The sequence below is a fragment of the Gymnogyps californianus genome, chromosome 3 (genome assembly GCF_018139145.2).
Source record: "Gymnogyps californianus isolate 813 chromosome 3, ASM1813914v2, whole genome shotgun sequence".
Lineage (NCBI taxonomy): Eukaryota > Metazoa > Chordata > Aves > Accipitriformes > Cathartidae > Gymnogyps > Gymnogyps californianus.
Window position 1 is genome coordinate 77,028,017 of NC_059473.1, and position 18,854 is coordinate 77,046,870.

At 41.7% G+C, this 18,854-nt stretch overlaps 1 protein-coding gene across 1 annotated transcript in view; it reads left to right on the forward strand.

The window, feature by feature from the left end:
• The first annotated feature begins 2,960 nt into the window (after positions 1–2,960).
• SESN1 (sestrin 1) overlaps positions 2,961–18,854 on the forward strand; it is an 86,582-nt gene continuing 70,688 nt past the window's right edge. Inside the window, exon 1 of the mRNA XM_050894351.1 lies at positions 2,961–3,529. Coding sequence (XP_050750308.1) covers positions 3,248–3,529 — 282 coding nt within the window. The 5' untranslated portion in view covers positions 2,961–3,247. The remainder of the gene's footprint in view (positions 3,530–18,854) is intronic.

An 18,854-nucleotide genomic window follows, 5' to 3' on the forward strand; every position in this document is an offset into this window, starting at 1 on the left:
AAAAAAGAGGGAAGTTGATAAATCATCAAGGAAGGAAATACTGAGGTTTAAAACAGCCACAAATTTGTTTTTCTTCAGCTTATCATTTTAAAAACTCAAATGCTGTAATTCTGGATGAGTTGCCAGATTGTTTCCTTCATAATTCTGCCTTTCTCTTATCCATTCTTTAGGGATCAAAAACAAGCATATTAACTTCAGTCAGTGAACACGCAAATCAAACAAACACATTCCCCTAAGTTCAGGCTCTGATTAATTCCACTGGTAGCCTTTGACCTTGATTTCCACAATGTCTTGCAGTACATACCGAAGCTTGACCTGGTATCGGAAGACTGCAGAGATTTGGTTTGGAAAAAATAAAGCCACCTTCATCTCCATTACCAAAGTACTATATTAAAATCTATAAAACAAAGGGCTGAAATCTGAAGTTTAGGCCTTGGAGCCAGTTTCACAATCTGTTTCCTGTAGCCAGAGTTCATTTGCAGCCAGTGGAAAAAACAACTTCTAAAAGATAAAAGGCAGTGCTGTGACTTTCAATCAATCTTAGCATTCGGTGTGGGAATATAGCCGTACCAAAGTCTAACACCAATGCTTCAGTTCCGATTCTGGTTCACTTTATTGATCTCAGACGTATGTAGCCATTGTCAGAGACACCCAGCAAGCGCAAACTTATCATGGGAAAAATGAGATCTATCCAACTTCTGAAGATCAAAATTTAGATAGAAATAAAGAAAGCATACGTGACATGCCTGTTCACAGGAAAACTGGGAGACCATAACGAGTGACGACAGAACAGGACGGGAAGCTGAAGTGGTAGCTAATGTAAAAAAAAAAACAACAAACCAAACATAAAAGGCACTGGCAGAATTATTTTCTTTGAACCCATCATTTATGATGGGTGGAGGCCTTGAGTGCTTAGAGAAGTCAAGACTCACATTTATTACAGGTAGTGATGATTTCAGTAGATATATTGTTCATGAGGGTGCCAAAGGCCTAGAGGAAGCAGCTGCACGAAGCAGTCCAGGCCTGTCCACGCTGCCGAACAATGGCAACGCAGACTCCTTGTAGAAAGGATTTTATGGGAAAAAGAGATTGGTCTTCCTTGAAAGGTACAGGTAATGATAGAATGACACTTATTTTGCAAGCTTTAGAGAAACAGTGCCAGAAAACAAAAGGAATGTCAGATGAAGAAACCAGATTCTTTACAAATAAAAGAGCTGTTGATGGCTAGTGTTGGTGAGCCAGCCCAAGCTCTGTTCCTGGACTCAGAAGCAGTTTCTGTGTCTTTCTGTGGTATGCAAGTAGCTTGTTCTGCATTTAACTTCAGTTTTGCGGTTTGAATTTTAGGGTGGGAAAAGTGTACATGAGAACCATAAAATAATTACGCAAGACCCTATAGGCCCAATGTCCTGTTTCCGATTTACTTGCAAACGTTCTTTTACCTTTCAGTATACTCAAAATTGTAGTTTTATGATTGCATTAATGTGACAGCTGCAAACGGGTGGTTCTGCCCTTGTTTCCCTCTCCTCTTCTCTGCCAAGAGGTGAATTGGATCAAGGAACTGACTTGGCTGAAAACTAATTTTATAAAAAAAGTGCCTTTTTTCCCTGCAGGAAAAGCAAGGGAAACAGCAATACCAGCCCATTTGGTGGCAGATTACACTTAATCACAGAATGGTTGAGGCTGGCAGGGACCTCTGGAGGCCATCTGGTCCAACCGCCCTGCTCAAGCAGGGCCACCTACAGATGGTTGCCCAGGACCATGACCAAATGGCTTTTGAATATCTCCAAGGACGGAGACTCCACAAGCTCTCTGGGCAACCTGTGCCAGTGCTTGGTCACCTTCACTGTGCAAAAGTGCTTCCTGATGTCCAGAGGGAACCTCCCGTGTTTCAGTTTGTTCCTATTGCCTCTGGTCCTGCCACTGGGCACCACTGAAAAGAGCCTGGCTCCGTCCTCTTTGCACCCTCCCTCCAGGTATTTATATACATGGATAAGATCCCTCTTGAGCCTTCTCTTCTCCAGGCGCATCAGCCCCAGCATAATTTGGATTAAAAAAACCTTGGATTAACTTGGATAAAAAGACTGCAGAACTGTTGCCCAATTCGAATATCCCAGGGATTTCCCCCCCCCTTTCATTTCAAGTGTTGAAGGCGCTGTATTTCGCTTGCATCGTCTCTTTCTCCTTTCTGCTGATGTGTTTACTTAGGCTACATCAAAGGCTTCTGTTGAAGCGTACCTCTCACAAGCCTTTGCCGTTGCTTACAACACGCGTGTGCTTAATTTTTTGCCAACGCAAATTTCTGAAGCAAATCCACTACTGGAATTGCTTTATTCCTGGCTGTTCCCAGCCATCTGCGTACGATAACCTGTTGCGGTGGAACACAAAAAAACCCCCCAAAACCCAAAACCCGACATCACGGGAAAAAAAAAACAACCCTGTGCAGAAGCGGCAGCGAACGCTCTCTCTCACCCTTCCTCGGCACCGTCCCGCGGCGGGGCGCGGGGGCCCGCGGGCGCTGCCGGCGGCAGGCGGGGCTTCCGGCGCAGACACCCCCGGGAGGACCCCTGCAACGCCGGGAGGCGGCAGCCGCGCGCTGCCTGCCGGGACACGTAGTTCTCCCCCGCGGGCGCAAGGGCCGCCCTTCGGCCGGACTACACATCCCAACACCCCCTCCTGGCGCTGCCGCTCCCCGCCGCGATTGGGCCGCCGGCCAGCGAGTGCTGAAAGGCGACTGGGTGGTGGGCGCGTCCGTCATGTGGGCTCCCCGTGTTAGGCGGGCTAGTTCCTGCCTATCCCTGCCCCCCCTCCCCCCCTCCCCACGGGTGAGGGGTTCGTCGGGGGTCTGTGGCGGCCCGGTCCCGGCGGGGAGGGCTGAGGGGTCCGCCCCGCGCCGCGGCGGAGAGGCAGGGCCGGGGCCGTCCCCTTCGCTCCATGCCTGGGGCGGGGAGGAGGAGCCGCCGGCGCCGCGGGGTGGTGGCTGGCCCGCTCCCCGCCGGGAGAGGCGAAGCCCCAGCAGCGTTGCTCGCCCGGCAGCCCCGGCGTCGGTGGGCGGCGGTTGACGGGGGCGCCCGCCGGGGCTGAGGGAGCTCCCGCCCGCTCTGCCCTCCATGCGGCGCAGGCAGCGGTCTCTCCGCTCGCCGCCGCGTTTGTCGTCTTTGTGGGCGGGTTGGCGGCTGCCGGGAGCCCGCCATGGGGCGGCCGCTTCGGGACTGCTGAGGCGGCGGTGGGGAAGCAGCCGGACGGCCCCATGGAGGAGCGGGAAGGCGAGGTGCGCTGGGACGGGCTGTGCAGCCGCGACGCTGCCACCCGCGCCGCCGCCTTGGACACCATCGGGCAAGCCGTTCTCCGCCGTAGCGAGACCATCGCTCCTGTGGCTGCGGTGCCGCCTACTCGGGCCGCCGATGGGCTCCTGGTTCCCGCCGCCCGCGACGGGCTGAGCGAGGTGCTGGCCCGCCTGCTGATGCTCTCCAAGCGCTGCCCCTTCCCCGACGTGAGGGAGAAGAGCGAGGCGATCCTCAGCGGGGTGCAGGTAAGCACGGCAGACCCCACCTCCGCCGTGGACGGGGCCGGGAGAGCCCCGCGGCCGCCGCTGCTTTCCCGGCCCCGTCCCACGCAGGCCACCTTCGACTTTCAGCTGTGCAACAAGGTGGGCATCTGACCCCGGCCGGTCAGATTTATTCGTGCAATAATACATGCTAAATGCCCACCCCCCGCGCGAAGAAACATTTGGAAAAGCGTTATTAAAAGGCAGGGGAAAAAAGCGTCAAGTTTTTGAGTGCAATCCGGCGGGGAGGATTTAGCGATGAATGGCTGGGAAGTAGCTGATCGAAGGAAGTGCTGAAGTGACAACTTTAATGCTCTGGTTTTGGTCTGTATGACCAGTGCTGTGATATTACCAGTTGGCTTTAATACAAAAGCAGGAAAGATTTGGGTATAAACATTCAGGACTGCCAATTAAAAATATAAATCAGTATGGGAAGTTTTTGAGCTTTTAAAAGCTGTATGAGCTTCAAGATTACTAAAGCAGAGCCTGTCAAAATTCCCTTTTTGTTGTTTATTGGTATATAGTTTCTCCACTGGGATCGGTAAGATCCAAACTTTTTTTTTTTTAATAGCTTATAGGCGGTCTAGGCAATAGAGTATTACATTTACTGACCTTTTATGCTAACAAAAATAAATGTTGCTTTGTACTCTTCCACTGTTACAGTCTAATTATAGTTACTCACATTGCAATTCTCTTGCTCACCTAAAGTTTTTGAACCGGTCTTGAAATTCTGATGCAAGGCTTGTATGAACGGGTCCAGCATTACTGCTAAAGATACTACTTGCTGCAGAGTAGGAAAAGGAAATTCAGGTATTTCTTTTAATCACAAGTGAATACATAGAGCTGTGCTTGGAGTTAGCTGCCTGATTCCCACTATTGTGCTTTTTCTCCCTGAACATTAACAGGTTTAATATAGGGGAATCTAGGGGAAAAAATAATTTTATATATATAAACATTATATATTATAATATATACAATACACACATATATGTATTATATATAAAACATAATATAATATATAAAAATACACGTATATAAGTATTTTAAAGGAACTTGTATATAGATCCATTTTTTCCTCTGTCCTACTTTGAAGTGGTTCAGAGAAATTCTGCGTTTGGATTACTGAAGCTGAGAGAGGCTCTGTTTATTTTGTCTACTTCTCAATAGTGTGCAATGGGACAAATACAATATAATTTAATTTATTTTATACAGTTTGGGCTGTATGGGGCATTTTTCTCAAAGCAGATTCTGTCAGTAGAAGCTTTAAGTACAACATATGGTCTATGCGAAAGGCTTGGCAGCTATACTGCTTTTCTTTAAAAACCCAAACCAACGAAACAAACAAAAAAACCCAAAACAACTTGAATATTGAGTTGCAAACTTAATTTGGCACCTTTGCATCAGCATCTTCCCTGTTAAAGATTCAAATGAGAAGTGAGCCCATTACCAGTGAGAATGATGAGTCACTGGAACAGACTGCTAAGGGAAGACTTGCTTTTATCAGGCACAAGTTATCAGAGTCTATTCAAAGACCAAACAGGTGGTGATCTCTCACCTAAGTCTTGGCGGAGGTCAGAATATATGATCTGATGACTCCCTTTTAGGTTTTTATATATGAAGTTACTGGCATGTTCAACTATTAGTCTTGTTTAGAAACTTTGTTACTAGCTTTTTTTAAATAGGCCAAAAAGTTCTGGCAGAAAATAACTCCATCTTGATACAGCAAGCACAAGTTCAAATCCCATGGTCGTAGCTGGCTTGACTAATAAAAATAGATGTGAAACATATAATAGATATGAAACCAATTGTATACACACAAGCTGCAGTAAAGGTTTAACAAAGTTAAGCGAAATAAAATCAAATACAACATTACTTTAAGAAAATCTTTAAAAGCTTCTTTTGTAACTTTTTAGGGAGTAGATCTGAGAGAGAAGTATTCTATATTCTATGACTATAGAGTGGCAAGTCTTAGTTCTTATGGCTGTACTCATAAATGAAAATTTTCATTGTACTCTTTGGATCCGCATTTGTGGACGAAATAATCCAATCCAGGTATTCCTTTTTGGATGCTGCAGACTATTGTCAGGTGTGAAATGGTTTTCTGTTGATTTCATGGCCAAGAGGGATTTTATTCAAATCTCTGCGATGAAGATGGCAGATAAAGCAAACTATTAAATATAATTATCCCATAGAACTTGTGGCTTTCAGCAGTGGTTCTAAAGGTAAATAGCTTAGTAACATTATAAAAATGTGAAATCCTATTCAGAACAGTATCAGTACTTAAAGGACTCACTTGTATTACCTTATCTCCCTGTTTTGGGATATGAAACAATCTTTAAGTCTACAGCAATATGTACCATTATGCTGTCTAAACCTTATTCTCTGCCAAGTTATTAAATGACATAAAGCCCAGGGCAGGAGAGGCAACTTTGAACCCAAAGGTTTTCCTGGGAACTGGTGCTGCCCTCCTTCGTTCTCCCATGGGATGGTCTAACTCAGACTAGTAGTCTGAGCCTGGACTGTTGTTTTGGTTTTTTGGTTTGTTTTTTTTTTTTTTTTTTCTCCTCCATTAAATGGAGAATTGTAAAATGTGCTTTCTTCATCTTTCTGCCCTGCATCCAGGATAGGTCAGTGAGGAAATCAAAGATTTGAATTTTCCATGTGGTCTGATAGCTATTTCTTTCTGGGGCTCGTGCCCTCTTGCCTGTTGGGGTAATCGACAAATATTTAGGCATGAGCAACTATGCTGCTGGTGTTTTTGCAGCTTTGTGTCTGGAGCAAGTTGGTAGAATGCATTATATGGCTGGTGTAAGCTGGTGAACTGCAGGCTTGGCAGCAGCCTGTGTCAGCATGGCATCCCTCTAAGACTGCCTTTGTTATGGTCTTTTTTTTTTTTTTTTTCCTGGGGAAAAATGCCTCTGAAATATGGTGGAATCCTAAGTATGCAACTTTCTTCTTTGCTATATTAATAAATAGTATTATTAATGCTATTATTAATAAATAGTATTGCCTGTATCAGAATCTATAAAAATAAGTTTTTGCTTAATGTAAATTCCTGTTGATTTGACTTACATTCAGGATAATGAGTTTCTTATTGTAGGCTACATATATTTTTATATATATAATAATATATATTTTTTAGCCTAAGAGAATATATCTAATTTCGCATTTAGATTAGACAAGTTGTTTTTGTAAGAATTATTACAAAGACAGTATCAGCAAACTAGCACCCTTTTTTCTAATTAAGACTTTCTTGCTTTTATTAATAAAAGCAAGGTCGCTAAGGTCACTTTGACCAAATATATATATATATTTTAAAATATTTTAAAGATATTTCAATTGCAATGCTTTAACCAAGTGAAAAGAGTTTGAATGTTTGCATATGAAAATATTTGATGAGTGGTTTTTGAGATAAAACCCCAAATATATCATAGCTTTTTGATAACTTCTTGCATATGCGGTATTTTGCATGTATTTATAGCATATTGCTTATGACCTTGCAGAATAGCGGGTCATTCCACCTAGTATGCTAGGTGTCTGCACAATATATGTCTGCACAACACAAATATACGGGGAACAAACAGCAGTGGAAGGTCTTAAAACATGATCATTAAAAGTATTGTGCCCGGCCTCCATCAGATCAATTAGATGTACGTGACTGGCATATAAATACAAGATGTATGTCAGTAGCTGGAGAAGAATCATTGAAAGTATGAGATTTGCTAGTTAAAATCTCTCATAACCATCCAATATCTTTTGGAAAAGACTGAGCAGAACATACTGCTCTGCTGAGGTATGTAAATTCGTAAAAATAGTCTTTTAGATTAACAAAGAGAATTCATAGATGGGAGGCAGGCTCTGCAGGAGTGACAAGATGTTAGCCTACATAGGATAAAAGATGACAGAACAGCAGAATAGAACCCACAAATGTCAAAAAGCTTAGGATTTGGCATGTAAAGCTTGATTGGGGGGCAAATATAAGGAAGAAAGAAACTGGTCTCAACCTCTTTGAGAAGTAATGTAATAGTATCAAACACTTTAATTGAAGGGGAAAATTAATAATGAAAAAAGAACTTTGCTCTCTATTGATCTCTTCATTGATGTAAACACAAGAAGCATACAGAAAATGGGAAACTGTATGTTGCTGAAGATGCACACTGTGTTGGGTTTGTATTGCGGGGGTTTGTGTAGCGGGTGAGGGGCTACAGAGTTGGCTCCTGTGAGAAGCTGCTAGAAGGTTCCCCAGCTCCAAGATGGACCTGCCGCTGGCCAAGGCTGAGCCAATCAGCAACAGTGGTTGCACCTCTGTGATAGCGTATTTAAGAAGGGGAAAAACTGCTAAGAAGGAGCTGCAGTGAAGAGAGGAGTGGGATGTGAGAGAAACAATCATGCAGACACCGAGGTCAGTGAAGAAGGAGAGGGAAGAGGTGCTCCAGAGCAGAGATTTCCCTGCAGCCTGTGGTGGAGCAGAGATTCCCCTGCAGCCCGTGGAGGTCCCCACGCCGGAGCAGGTGGCTGGGCCCGGGGAAGGCCGTGACTCCATGGGAAAGCCCACGCTGGAGCAGTTTGTGGAGGACTGGAGCCCGTGGAAAGGACTCGCACTGGAGAAGCTCGTGGAGGGCTGACCACTGTGGGAGGGACCCCACGCTGGAGCAGGGGAAGAGTGTGAGGAGTCCTCTCCCTGAGGAGGAAGGAGCGGCAGAAACAAGGTGTGATGAACTGACCGCAACCCCTGTTCCTGCAGGGGAGGAGGTAGAGGAATCGGCAGCAAAGCTGAGACCGGGAAGGAGGGAGGGGTGGGGGGAAGGTGTGTTTTTAATATATGGTTCTATTTCTCATTATCCTACTCTGATTGGTAACAAATTAAATTTATTTCTTCCCCCCCCCGAAGTCTCGCTTGCCTGTGACCATAACTGGTGAGTGATCCCTCCCTGTCCTTGTCTCAACTCATGAGCCTTTTCATTGTATTTTCTCCTCCCCATCCTGCCGGCGGGGAGGAGTGAGCGAGCGGCCGCCGCATGGTGCTTTGTTGCCAGCTGGGCCTAAACCACGACACACATGAAGAGCACAAAGGCGCATGAACAAAACTGGGACAGTCAAATATATAATAAGGTGTAGCTAAAAGGGGTATTGGAAGAAAGCAAGAAATAAAAGATCCACAGATTAAGGGATTAACAGATAATGCTGAGGTGATTGAAATGTTCTCTCAAATGGTTAATCCAGCCAGTGTAGTTAATAGTCATGATAAAAGCATAAATAGTACTCTCCTACACTAGGGGGGAAAAAACTGTAGGTTGCTTGGATAAGCAACAGATCTTCAATCTGGTAAGGCCTGATGAAATTCATTCTGAGGTGCTTAAAAAAAACCCCAAAACCTAGTTGAAGCAATCTCATAGTGGATAGCAATCTCAAGATACTGGAGGGAAGTAGTAGACTGAAAAAGAATAATGGTGCATACCTCTTCAGTATGGGCTAAGTGGGAAGAGGAAACTGGTGGATTTTAACTTTATCTCAAAGAAAAAATACTGGAGCAGTGATGAAACACATTTTTAGTGCCTAGAAAAAGAAGTTAAGCAACAGCCAAAACAGACTTATCCAGGTTAAATTATTTTAAATCCAGCATTTCTACTTCTATGATTGAGTAACAGGCCTTGTGCTGCAGAGAGATGCAATAATGTTAATATGTTGATATATTGGAGTCCTCAATATTCACATGATATTCTCATTAACAAGCTAGGGAATTATGATCTAGCAACTACTGTGCAGTGAGTAAAATTAGCTGGAAAACCATCCCCAGAAGGTAAGCAAGGTCAGGTAGCAAGTACTTGGTACAGATTCTACAAGGTCTTGTCCAGCACGATCTTGATTAACAAAATTTTGCGCTTGTTGCATTGCAGGTTACAAGCTGGGAAGGAGAGTAAGAATACTGGAGAGCAGCCATAGAATTGAAAATTATGTTAATAATTAATGGGAGCTTGTATCATGTCTTCTAGACCTTTGATTTTTTTGTGAAGAAACTTTGAAGAAATTGGTGGTGGTACAGTCAGCTAAAAAGGAGGCTAAGACAATATGTTCCCAAATAAATGGGGGATGGAGGGGGGTGAAAAGACTGCTGCAAAAAGGAAGGAAACATGAGCTTGAATGAATAATCAGTTGATCTAAATTCCAGCAAGACTTGGGTTAGACATTTGGGGGAAAATGTCAAGAATTAGGATAGTAAAGCAATGGCATAGACTATCCAATCATTCATCACTAGAACTCTTTGTCTAAACTGTTCTTAAACATCAGGCAGGAGTGATATGCTTATTTGATCTCTCCCTGGGAAAGGCGGAACATTGCTAACTGGATGATTTTTCCTTCCACCCTCTTGTTCTATGTTTTGTGTTGGTAACTGCTTGGAGGGATGCACCTTCTGAATGCTTTCCCTTTGATCTCCAAGACCGTATTTACCAGATATGTAGCACTGGAACGTGTGGTCTGGAACCTCTGTCTCTTACTGAAAAGCAGCGGGTAGGCTTGGGAGGACTTTGAGTAGCTCCTTGTTTTCTTAGGCCTGCTGCTCTAGCGGATAAATGTAACAGAATCCCATAGTTTGCAGAGGGCTGCATGGCATATAACAAGAGAGGGGTCATGTCAGTAGCCAAGTATATATCCTTTCATATTACAACCTTCGGGCACTGCCTGTGACCTAGGCTTGCTTGGCAGGGAACATGGAATGGAATACCCTTAGCCTTACCCTTTCCAAATCCTGGCAAAATACTTGTATGGATTTAAATTAAATGAGCATCCAGAGAGGATGGGAAGACTTATAGTCACAGCCAGAGCAGGCATCCTGTCCTCTTCCTCCACCACAGTGTGTGGGACAAATAAAGCCTCTGCCAGGAGAGGAGGTAGTAGTTCCCCTGTGTGTGTCCATAAAGGATAAAATAGGAGTTACTTTTCTGTTTCATTGCTAGATTTTTCTCACAATAGGGTTCCCTATCTCTTTGCTTTGTGTATGCTCCATGCCTGAGCTCTGTGGTGCTTGTTAAGAGTAATAAGAGTGAAACTCAAATATGCTCCTTGCTCTCAAATGGCTTATCCTGATGACTCTGGTATTACAGGAGACTGGCTAACTTTCCAAATCTTTAATCTGCTTTTGGTGTAATCTTTGATAAATGACTTCATAACTTTGTCTTCAATCTTTTTAGCCTTCCTGCACAACAGAAGTAACTTCCTTTAGTGAACTTCGAAATCTGTAGCTAGGCAGATCTGTTAGGTTGTGGGATTTTTTTTGTCCGAGTTAATTTGAGTGTCCCACTGCATGATAGTGATGTTCCCCTGTGATGCTTACTGGTGGTCAGTCACCATGGAAAGGTGTCTCAGATGAAATTTATAGTCTGTTCAAGCCTATGAATTTAAACACAGTATCCTCACTGGTAGTGGTGAATCTGATCCATCTGGAAGCTGACTAGTCTCCTTGCACAATGCCGATACCCAAATTGGTTTCTGTTTCCCATAGTACTCTTATGTAAAGTGAATGAAAACACCCTTTTTTTGCAAGTTCACTTCAGAGCAAAAGTATGTTCTGTCTCTTCCAGCCATTAGGTGGAATGGGTTTAATTATGTGTGGTAGGGTGCTCCCTTTAAAAGCCACATGTCGCTCTGCCAGATTGCTAGTTTAGAAAACATTTGTTAGGGGTGCTTTTTGTGGTGTTCAGATACTCTTGTTCTTCTTAATATTGGGAGAGATACTGAAGTAACGACATGATGCACTTAAATGATTAGTCTTCTTTACAGCTTCTGCTAGCCTACAAAAAGAACTGTACCTCTGCAGTATTTATTGTAAACATGTTCTGATCATGGGTCTGTATCACATGCATGTGGCGAGGCTGGCTGGAGAAGTTAAGGGAGAAGACTTAATCTTGACATGTCGGGGAATGTTCTGAGCAGGGGTGTGAACATATTTTTTTAAAAACTTAAATTGTCAATAGTCCTTAGATTGCCTTATCTGACTCCTCCCTCCTTCAGCCTACTTGCCTCCTTTCTGAAGGTTCAGTTTGTTTGTTGAGAGAGATGAAGGGAAATTTTCTTTTGTTGAGCTTGTCAACTGCAGAATTGCCTGACCCTGAGAGTGTCTGGTTGGAATAAAGAGTTGCTTGAAAACAGTGGAGGTTCTCAAAGTGATGTAAAGTAGGATATCTGGGTCACTTCTAATGCTGTTTCTGTGTTTGGAGCCTTTCCATAATTTTCCATGCTAGCTGTATGCCATTCTTCTTGTATGGAAATGGGCTTTACTTAGTCAACTTTTTCTTCTAATTGTTTGGGATAACTTGATCTGTAAATTTATGGGTTTACATGATTCTGCTGAATTGATTTTCAGGACATCATAACTAGAATTTTTATTTTCAAAAGTAGTGAAGAGTGAAGCACACATTTGATGATAATGGCTTGCTTGATTTTTATTTTTTGACTGCATTGAAATGCTTTAAACTGAAGAAATTGCACACAAACATTTCCTCATCTCTTATTATTTACTAATGAGGTAAGCAACTGTAGGGTGTGCATTGGTGGCTTACACAAAAAAAGTTTTGTTTCCTGATTTTTTTCATAGGAGCTAATATCTAGAGAACTGTAGAAACCAGAAATGCTTTCAGCTTGAATGCATTTTGTAAATAACAGCATCTGTTCTCCTGATCTAGCAGTTGATCTGAGTCATACAAGCTCTGTTTTAGATTTTTTTTTTTCTTTTGCTTCTCTTTCTAGAGGTAATTCTAGAAGTTGGCTGTTCTTTTAAACTCATAGCTGGAGATGATCCTTTCCAGTCTACACTCAAGTATTTTAGTGTCAACTTAGTCCTTTATCTTTATTTTTCTCACTCTGATACTAACGGTGTATGGGTAGCAGTGATCCTTCCCCCCTCTGCACTGATTTTGCTAAAAGTTCTGCTCTGCTTTGTTGCCAAAACCCCAACTTATTTCCATGTTTTTTTTTTTTTTATATCTTATAATTTGTTTTCCCCATTTAGTATGTAAGTAACTGTCTTCATTTTGGGCTGTTGGCATGCATTTGGATGCTTTTTGCTTACATATGGAGAAATTTTATGCATCTTGAGGAGATGTTCAAAGTGAAAAGCACTAAGAATTTGGAAAGGTTTAGAAATTAGCAAATGATAGGCAAAGTATTAAGTAAAAAAATGTATGGACTCCTAGGTTATGTAAAACAATATATCTTCCATTAGCTTGACCAAAGTACATTGTTTAAAAGAAAATTACATTGTCTCACTGTGACAAGTGCAAAGTGAGCATTGAAGAAATACTTGCTGTTTTGTCGTCTTACTCTTGACTCCTTCTTCAGGTCAGGGTTTCTCCTTTTAAAATAAACATAGTGGAAAAGTACTGAATATACCATTGTGGGACAGAAAAATAGTTTTGAAAGCTTGAGTATATTTTCCTGTGGATACTGAGTGTTTAAATTTCCAAAAATATGGTTTGCTGTCAGTACGGTTTTCTATTCCAGTAAGTTGTTTACAGTTTAAGGGGGGGGAGGGGGAAAGCTTAGCTCTCTCTCCAGAAATCAAGTGAAACATGGAAATCTTCACTTGGACCTACATACATGAATGAAATCCAAAAAGTTAAGTGGTGGTTTTTCTCTTGTTTACCACTTTCTTGATGTTTCCAATAACTTTGACTTTTTTTTTTTTCCTTTGTGTTTTCCTCTGGAAAGCTTAGGTTAGATTGCTGCCAAAGGTTGGGTTGGGAAGGTGAACTGGTTTAGTTCTATTTAAACCTGGTAAACAATTAACCATTTTCCTTACTCCAGCTTTATGTAGAAACCAAACTCGTTCTTTCAAGTCATTTTGGGTCAAAAGTATCACCCAGTGTTGTGTACTAGTGCCTGAATATTACCCCAAAATACATTGGGCTGGTATTTTAAAAATAGAGGTGATGCTAGAACGCATACTACTACTTATGCCATGTAATCTGATATAAGTCTTCCTTCTGTGCAACTACAAGAACTTACTTTTAGTCCAGGCATTGTGCTAAAGGAAAGCACAGTGCTTCTGAAAACATGTGGTTGTTTTTTACTGTAAATTAATTAGAAATTGTAACTTTTTTCTTCAATTTTCAGTGCTTTCTGGAGTCAGTAATAAGATTTTCTCAGTTGCAGGTCTTTCCTGGCAAGTCTTTTGTCTACCTAAATATCTGACTGGCTCTGGGAGCTTAAGTTTTGAGACTCAAGGTGTAACAACCTCTTAGTTAAATTTTCCTCCCTGGGATATTCTGGTTGCTATTGAATTGGTTTTAAACAGTTGTTCTTCTGAAATAGGTATTTTAGTTAAGGATGCCTTAACTCCTAGAGACTAAACATGGAATAATATGATAGTTGTTCAAAGGAGGAACAACCTTGAAAATGGAAACTTACTTAAAGCTCTAAAGCCCTTCCCATGTGCCTTTTTTTTTTTTTTTTTTTTTTTTGAAGGAGGAGGGGAACCTCTTTTCGGAAAGATTTTTTCCATTGCAGCTTGTTGCTGAGCCTCCACTGTTCCTGGTGTTTTGGTGCAACAAAACTTTTAGCTTTAAAATGCAGCCTGTTTGCCAACAGCACATTCCACTCAGATTAAACTGTTTGTTTGGATTTTCCATTTATTTAAATTTTAGTTCTAATCTAGATTTGCACGGATTTTCATGTAGAAGAAAGACTGGAGAGGAAAAAGCTTTTCTTAAACTTTCTATTTCTCTGAATTTTGAATCAATGCTGAGTGCAAACTTATGTCCGTTTAACAGTACTAAATAATTGGCAGCTGCCATGCACGTAATATTTTTTGGAGCTCATCATGTTATGAAGATAAGTCCTTATCAGGACAAGATTGCTTTTGATATCTGCCCTAACTTCATATGAGTCCATTCTGTCCTTCTGGCCTGTGTTACAGAAAAGGTTTTGGAAGCATTGTAACTTTACCTAGATTACTTCCTTTTTTTTTTAAGAGGTATGTTTATAACAGTTGCTTATGTTTACCTAGAAATTAATGTATAAATAGTGTTCTGTAAGAGAAGCTTAATTCTGACACTTTTATTGCTACTGTTCTGTTCCAGGATGCAGGAAAAGAAGCCAAATGGAAATGTTTTTGTCTGGCTTTTAGAAGGCATATTGGTATCTTGGCTTCTAGTGTTCTGCTTTTCTAACTATTCAGAACATTGGCTGATGTTGTCTGGAATCTGTCAAAAGAAGAGTATGTGTAAATTGGGAAGGTCAAACGTTGCTCCTCTTTCTTTCATTACTTGGTGTCAGGCCTTTCTGTTAAAGGATTCAAGTTTTTGGGTGAAGTTTCACTAGGAATGAAAGCTGTGGTTTTTAATGCAGAAGATACTGTTTGTGTTGCACAATGTAAAACCTTGAAATTTTAGATTCTAAAGGTAGTAGTTAACTCTTTATAGCTTATGCATTAAGTGAATACCTGATACTGAAGCATAGACTGTTTTGTGGTTTTTTTTTTTTTTTTCCTTTTTAGAGTTAGCTAGTCTGTTTGCTCACACTGGTAAAAGAGACTTGGTGGAAGTGCAGTCTTCATATACTCTGAATTCAGGGTGCATATCTTTACTCCTAAGGGCAGTGGAAAATATGGCTGCTTCATTGTGCTTCCAGTGCAAAAATTAATTTTGTAGTGATAGGCCGTGGTGTGCTTCCCATGTATGTGGCTTACACCTGTGTTCCTCCTCTCAAAGCCAGAGGTCTGCATTAGAGGGTTCAGCAGTGCAATTTGTGTCACAGATTTGCATGTTTTGGGGGGAGGTACAATTCCTGTATCTCAGACCTTCTGGGGTAGGGTAGCCACATGGCTCAAAAGTAGTTCCCTGTAATAATAAATCTTCATGCATGTGCATAAAAACATGCTAAGATGATTAAGAAGATTCTTTTAAAAATCTCATGTGGAAGCTGAATTACTTGCTGTTCCCTCAAAAAATAATTGCTAAAAAGATACTTGGGAAGATGTCCTGAGATTAAAAAAAACAAAGCACTTTACAAAGAATAAATTCAGATTTTAATACCATCTTCTAAAACAGTTCTTGATGGGGTTGGGAAACAGGATTCCTCTAAATATACACTCACAAATTGTCTGTTTAAAGATGACTTCAGGAATAAACATGTCTTCTGAGATATCAGATTTTATGTAGGGGGCAGACCAGATGGAGGAATTGTTCTGTCTTAAGAAATAACTTACATATGAAGCAAGCAAGAAGTCCTTCCTTCCAGTTAGTGTGTTCAGTCAGGAAGGAAAGATTCTTGGATTTTAATTTTTAATATTGATAGACTCCAAATAGATCTGCAGTGACATATGTACATCAGTAACAGTGTTATTTAAATAAACAAAAATGGCATTAAGGTCAAATACTGGTCAAAAATACCATTTTTTTTCCTCAGAAAACTTAGTTAACTGTAAATGAAAAATCTACTTTAACTGTAGACTCGCATGACTATGGAGGAAGAATTTGGACAAAATGGGTCTTTGAAGTGGACCATTCAGTGTCCACACCCCAGAAATAAGACTTGAACTTTTTCATGTCGGTTCAGACAGACAGCTCATCTCGGTTCAGCTCATCAGAAATTTCTGAGAGTCCTTGTAAATGCTTATTATACAACCTGAGAAGCTTTCTCTGAAGTAAATGGGCAAAACGTAGACATATCCCCAAATCCTTGTAACATCTCATCTTAATTTCAGAACTAAAAGGTGTGCTATCTGGGGACTGTTTGGAACCTTTGTTATTCAGAGCTGGTTACCTAGATGCCTCAGTGCTTACCTCTTCTTGATAAACCAGACTAATGCTGCAAATCCATCAGTGCAGCGATGACAACTGACTTTTCAGTGGCAGCCCCATTTAACCCTAGTTTGTAATGGCCTGTTTCAGTTGGCAGTTGTAACCACGTTTGCACTTTATTCAGGGATGCTGGCATGGGAGGGCCAAAGCAGTATGTTTCAGTGAAAGTCTACTACCTTGTGCTGAAGACATGGCTTTGGTGCAAACTTATCCCAGGTCATCCTTTACTAATATAACTTGTCTGGTTCTGTCCTTTGTGATGAAGTCTGGTCTGTATGTGGAGATTCTGCAGTAGTAATACTTTGCATCTCTTAGTTCCTATTTGCACACAGAAGATGGCAGAAAGATGCCTTGGTTGGGAGATCAAGTGGGCCAGTTGCCAGAGTGGTAATCTGATAAGAGTGACCTTCGCTGTGTTCTCCCAGTCTCTCATGCAGTAGCGGTCCAGCCAAAGCAGAAATCTCTCTGGCCATGCTGGTACTTGGCACTGTCTGGAATGGCTTAAAACTTGTCTCAGTGCACTTGCAAAATAGCTTGTTATTGTGGAGGGATGGGCTAGAGAGAAAGATATTCTTTCTTCTGGGTTACTACAAAACATTTTCTAGATTTGCCAAGTAAATATGCTGGGAGTTAGCCCCTGGGATGTAACAGTCTCACCTTGGTTGCACTAGTGCTGAACTGAATGGAACTACATAGGGTTGAGCGTAGGATTTCATAGTGGGCTTTGCTCTACCTTGCTGTCTAGAGCTGGGCAAATTTGGAGCCAAGACAGATCCTCTGTCACTTGCTGATGGTGAAAGTAGTTCATTTGATGCCAGTTCTGTTAGGACACTAACTAGGTATGCTATCATTTTTCCAAAAGACTGTGTACTTCAATTATATTACAAAAAAACTCGGAATTTTTTTTTCTTTATGCATAGTTGGTTTAGGCAGCTATAAGGAGATACCTTCTTGATTCTGTAACAGAAACAAACATACAAATCTGTATCATCATGTGAGTGTTTTCATAACTTCAGCAGAAAAATGAATACTAATCTTTAAATATTTCCTCTATATAATACTTGAATATTTGTTTACAAATAACAGAGTAGACAATCCAACTAGGTAGGACTTGTAAAAAGCATTGAGCTCCTTTGTTGTCCAAAACTTCCAAGAAATGTAAATGGAAATGAAATTGGAAAGAGCATGTGCTGTAAGTTGTTATTAGGTAATACAATATGATAAGAGGCAGGCAATCTAACAAATAACTCACTCTAAATTCTTAAGCCAAGCATTATTTATTTCATTTTGAAATAGCATGGAGGGATTTTACTAGGGATAAAATTATGCGAAATATCTTCTCCTTCTGTAAGTAACAGAAGCCAGGGATAATATAATTTAATAGCCTCATTTGAGACATGATTCCTGTATCTGGTGCAACAGTAGATTCTGATGCTCACTGAAATCGAGCACTCTATCTCTTAGAGATTAAGACAGTCTTAATGTGAATAATAGAATCTGTAAACTACTTTCTCTTCAAAATGAGTGATATCTCTTATGTAGTTTGTGCTTCTGAATATTGAGCTCTGTTTGGGACATACTGAACCCTGAGACTTTGAGATGGCAAGGGGAAGATTGTTCTAAGAAGTTACTGGAATTCTTAACAATTCTGAAGGTTAGAATGAATAAAGTATGGAACCAGCATGCTGTATAATATTCTGCTGCAACAATCCGATTATTACATGCAAACATAGAAGAGAAAGAGCTATTATGTCCTTACGGCAGTTGCTTTCCTTCACTTAATTAGATAGGATAAAGACTCTTCACAAAGTATGCTCTGAGTTGGAAATCCATAGTCATCTGCAGGAGAGTATCCTAAAGGGGATACTGTCATGATTGAAGCAAATTATAAAGCTCTAGAAATGTCTTACAACATTTTTTTTTATTTCTCTCTTGTAGTGGAAATAAGTCCAGGAAATGTGTGGGGCAGGTTATTTAAAAAAAAAAAAAAATGGATTCTGCTCCCCCGCCCGCCCACCCCCGCCCTTGGCTCCATATTTGTATTGGGTTTGCATGGCAAGGTGTTGGTAGCAGGAGGGCTACAGGGTGGCTTCTGTGAGAAGCTGCTAGAAGCTTCCCCTATGTCCGATAGAGCCAATGCCAGCCGGCTCCAAGATGGGCCCGCTGCTGGCCAATGCTGAGCCCATCAGCGACAGTGGTAGCACCTCTGTGATAGCATATTTAAGAAGAGGAATAAGTTACTGCACAGCAGCAATTGCAGCTGGAGAGGAGTGAGAAGATGTGAGAGAAACAACTCTGCAGACATCAAGGTCAGTGAAGAAGGAGGGGGAGGAGGTGCTCCAGGCGCCGGAGCAGAGATTCCCCTGCAGCCCATGGGGAAGACCATGGTGAGGCAGGCTGTCCCCCTGCAGCCCATGGAGGTTAATGGTGGAGCAGATATCCACCTGCAGCCCGTGGAGGACCCCATGCTGGAGCAGGTGGATGCGCCCAAAACAGGCTGTGACCCCATGGGA